Consider the following 4,173-nt stretch of genomic DNA (forward strand, 5'->3'; position numbering starts at 1 on the left):
ACAAAAAATTGTGTCTCCAAGCGAACCGTTTTCGTTATCAAAATCTTTCTCGTTTTTTTTTCGAAAAGAGCAACGAAATGACTGAACTAAACAAAAAAAAGAAGAATTCGTATCTTTGGTGTTAGTCGTGTTCGGGTTTTAACTGTGATGTGTGACATTAACATTAACTGTGAAAACAGGCTAAAGTCCCAGAATATCTTTTTGAGATCAAGTTCAGTATGATTTCTATCTTTGACATAGCCTTACTCAGTCTTTATTAAAGATATCTAGTTTATAAAGGTTTTTCATGACGTACTATACGATTAAAACAGCAAATCATCAAAAGATGTGTTTTCAATGGCAGCTGCAGGCTGTACTGTAGCCTATCTGGCTACAGAATGTGAAACAGACACAATGCCTTTAAATATAATATAATATAATATGACGAGTTGAGTTGGTGTTGCTAAAACAACAGTACCTGCGATCCATCCATCATTGGTTGTAAAACAGCACATCGATGATTCCACTCCCCGCCCCGGGGGTTTGGTGTAGGATAGTCACAATTTTTTTTACATTTATGCATTTGGCAGACCCTTTAATCCAAAGCGACTTGCATTGCATTATACTGTACATTTGTTTTCGACTATGTGCAAACTCCTGGGATCGAACCCTTGGTGTTGCTCGCGCTGTGCTCTAACCGCTGAGCCTCGGTGCTTAAAACGAATCTGGTCCGACCGCGGGCAAACAACGGGATCCAGCAGGCGAGAAAGATGCTAAAGTTGTCCTGTGACTGACGGTCAGTAACGTCTGCTGAGAGCCGACCGTGTTCGGATGCAGGGCCGGCGGGTGTATATATCCCGACTGGACAGATAGTAACCCGACGGGAGACGAACTCATCCCGTAAGCGTTCGTCAAACCAAGAGGAGCGCCAGAACCCCCCAGAATCGGCCGGCTCACATCCCTGTTGCCCAAATGCTCCACTCCGGGGACGAAAGAACCGTAAGAATGACCTTGATTCAGGAATCCGTGCGAAGTCCCACCGTAATGTGGATGGTGTAAGGATAATATGGGCCAGTAGAGAGGAGTATTCGCCGACTCGCTGACTGTCAGCCCCAACGGGGAAAACCGGAGTCCTCGTTTGATCGCGAGTTTCCCCCTGGACGTGGCCGAGCGTCTGCGCAGTTTGCCCGTCGTACCGCCAATAAACACATCATCGCTGGACGGGTCCAACATCCAGTAGTTGCCTTTGCCCGGGTCGTCGTAATGTCTCGGCACTTTAACAAAACATTTATTCAGACTTAAATTGTGTCGGATGGAGTTCTGCCAGCCCTGCTTGTGCTCCCGGTAAAACGGAAAGTTCGTCGTGATGAATTCGTAAATTCCGTTAAGCGTCAGTCTCTTGTCAGGACTTTGTCGAATGGCCATCATGATTAACGCGTTGTAGCTAAACGGAGGTTTGTCGAGCTTTTTCTCCTTCCCTGAGGACTCCATGTCGGTGGGCTCCGGAGATCGTTTGGAGTCGGTGTCGGGGGGCAGCTGGCTTCTCTCTGGAGGTTTGATTTGCTGTCTGTCAGTTTGGGATGGAAGCAGTAAACTCTTGATCGTGAATGAACTCGACCTGTGCAGCGTCCTCGATTCTCTGGGATCCATCTCGCTTATTAAACCCGTAGAAAAACGACAGAGGTGTTGTCAGGACATGGTGTGTATTAACAAAAACTCGCAAAGTTCAGAGGAGCAGGAGGTAGAAAAAGGAACTTATTGATTAAGGAGGTTTCACGTGTATATTGACATCACAGAGAGAGGGTGGAGTCTCATCTTTCCTAAACTCTGTTGTTATTGTGCACTAAAGATGTTTCCTGTCCTCTAAACACACATTGAAACTGGTTTTCTGGAACAATGTAACTGAATCTCATTACATTATGTCAGTATGTGATGCTTCTTAGATAATATTATGAATATAATCAAAATGTACTTTCACAGGAAGTCGAGCGAGGGATAGCATCAGTCTCTTGTGTGAAACTCATTCCTGGCTCTGATTCGGACACTAAATTAAATCTTTAAAATGATATATTTCTCACCACAAATCTCAGCTTTTGCATAGCGTTCTGATCAAGTCAAGACTCTGTTTCATTAATGTAGTGCTGAATTATTTCAGGCTCCCTTCCAAAGCTTGTAAGCCCTCGTCATCGCTGATGCCGAGGGCTTGCACTGCACCGGATCAAGCTGCCTCCGCGCTTCACGCCATGGACATCCTGCATGTGATGGCCCGCGATACAGCCACACATTAGCGAGCAGTAATGTTGCACACACATACACACACACACCTTACATGGTATATGTTTATTAGTATTTTTATTTTCCCACTTAATGATTTCTGCATTGACATCATATTTATTCAGTAATAAGACTCACACACTTATTCATCAGTTACATATTTATTTTGAGTGGCAGTACCTGTTAGGACTCTGTCCTTCCTGTCTCGAGCTTTCAAGCTCCCTGGGCAGAGTCATGACATTGCCACGTCTTTCGGGTTTCTGTTGTGTTATGTGTGAAGACATGTGGCTTTATGTGGTAACTTGATGCCACGTGTCTTCCTGTTATGTCTCTCAGCCCCACCCTCCTATCTCCTGTAATTTCATTAGGGTTTCATTCCCATTGTCTGTTTTGTAATTCACCTCGTTAGGGTTTTATTCCCATCAGCTGTCACCACTCTCCCCATGTAATCACTCCTCGTTAGTGTCTCCCTTTATATAGTCTTAGTTTCGCTCTGTCGGTGCATTATCTATATCTATGCCCATATGCCCATATGCCCATATGCCCATATGCCCATATGCCCATATGCCCATATGCCCATATGCCCATATGCCCATATGCCCATATGCCCATATGCCCATATGCCCATATGCCCATATGCCCATATGCCCAACACTGATGTCTTGTGTGCACGGTGTTATCCCCTGTTATTGGATTACCTGGTTCCTATTTACAGTTTGTGAACTTGTACCTCATTGGCACACAATCTAGTTTATGTTGTATTATACACTCAGAGTAATATTGATTTCTTGAGTTTAAGTTACCGTGGGGGTGCTGTGGATGGTCTGAGTTGTTGAATGCTGAGTAGCGACTTCCGATGTGCAGTGCGCTTCTGCTAAGGGCCGTTTTTGGTTCCGCCTGCAGCTGCCAATCAGCAGATTGACTGTGGGGGGGATCTAATATTGGGATCTGGATTTCATATGCTAATTTCTTGCTTGTTTGCTTTGTTCCTTTATTGACTTGAGTTATGTATTTATTTGTATTCTCTAATCATTGAACTGATCTTGTTAGTATTGATTTGATTGTATTTAGAAATTTGTGTTTTTGTCTACTCTTGTGTGTTAATGTGGACTAGTCCGTTTGTATAAATGTTTCTCTGTGTAGGGCAGTTCAGGTTGGTTCTCACATGTGTTGAGTTATTTTGAGGATTGTGTTGTTCTGTTGACCTCAGTTATAGGCCTAAACATTTGATTTGTTTATCTGGAATTTAGTTTCCTTTTTGAATCTGTTGTGTAGAAGCCTGAAGTTCTATTAAATCAATTTTGGGGAAAAATGTTTCATTGCCTTTCTTACCTTGACTGTTCGGTCCCTCACACTGCACCAGGCTAAGGCATTGGAGCAGTTAGTCACGGGAAAGCACGACCCAGTGGTTATGCAGGAACAGCGCCCTGTCACTGGCTGCATTCTCTGGGCGACCAAGGTGACGCATGCCACTCTGGTGGCCCGAGAGAGACACCTTTGGCCCAACCTTGGGTGGATGCGTGACCCAGAGACAGCCCGCTTTCTTGATGCGCCCATCGTGCAGCGTGGGCTGCTGGTGACACCGTTGAAGACAACAGTTTTCGATAGTCGGACTGCTGACGTACGCACATCCTCCCCCGCCCCCCGCCAGGGCTTCAAGGTCCCGGACAGCATCTGCACCTCAGTAACCCGCATCAACTGCCCGTCAGCGGCTCCCAGGTAGTGGCCTGGACGGGGACCACCCGGGGATACTCAGGACATTGGGCGCAGCTCCAGCCATGTCATCGCCCTAGAGCCGAACAGGGACGGTCCTCTCCACCTCCCACCTCAGGCTGGGCCCTTCCCTTCGATGGTGCGTCTTACAGCGAAGACTTAAAGCAGGTACTTAAGTTAGAAGACCAGCTTGCCTTCTCATAGGTC

General features: G+C 45.9%; 1 protein-coding gene across 1 annotated transcript; it reads right to left on the reverse strand.

Annotated features, from left to right (window-relative positions):
• Positions 1 to 693: 693 nt before the first annotated feature.
• On the reverse strand, positions 694 to 1,629 carry foxg1d (forkhead box G1d; the record flags this gene model as incomplete). Its single annotated transcript, XM_079473465.1, has 1 exon — positions 694 to 1,629. The coding sequence occupies one exon, from the start codon at positions 1,627 to 1,629 to the stop codon at positions 694 to 696; it is 936 nt and encodes a 311-aa protein (XP_079329591.1).
• Positions 1,630 to 4,173: the final 2,544 nt, after the last annotated feature.

This window comes from Barbatula barbatula, assembly GCF_947034865.1.
Source record: "Barbatula barbatula genome assembly, chromosome: 14".
NCBI lineage: Eukaryota > Metazoa > Chordata > Actinopteri > Cypriniformes > Nemacheilidae > Barbatula > Barbatula barbatula.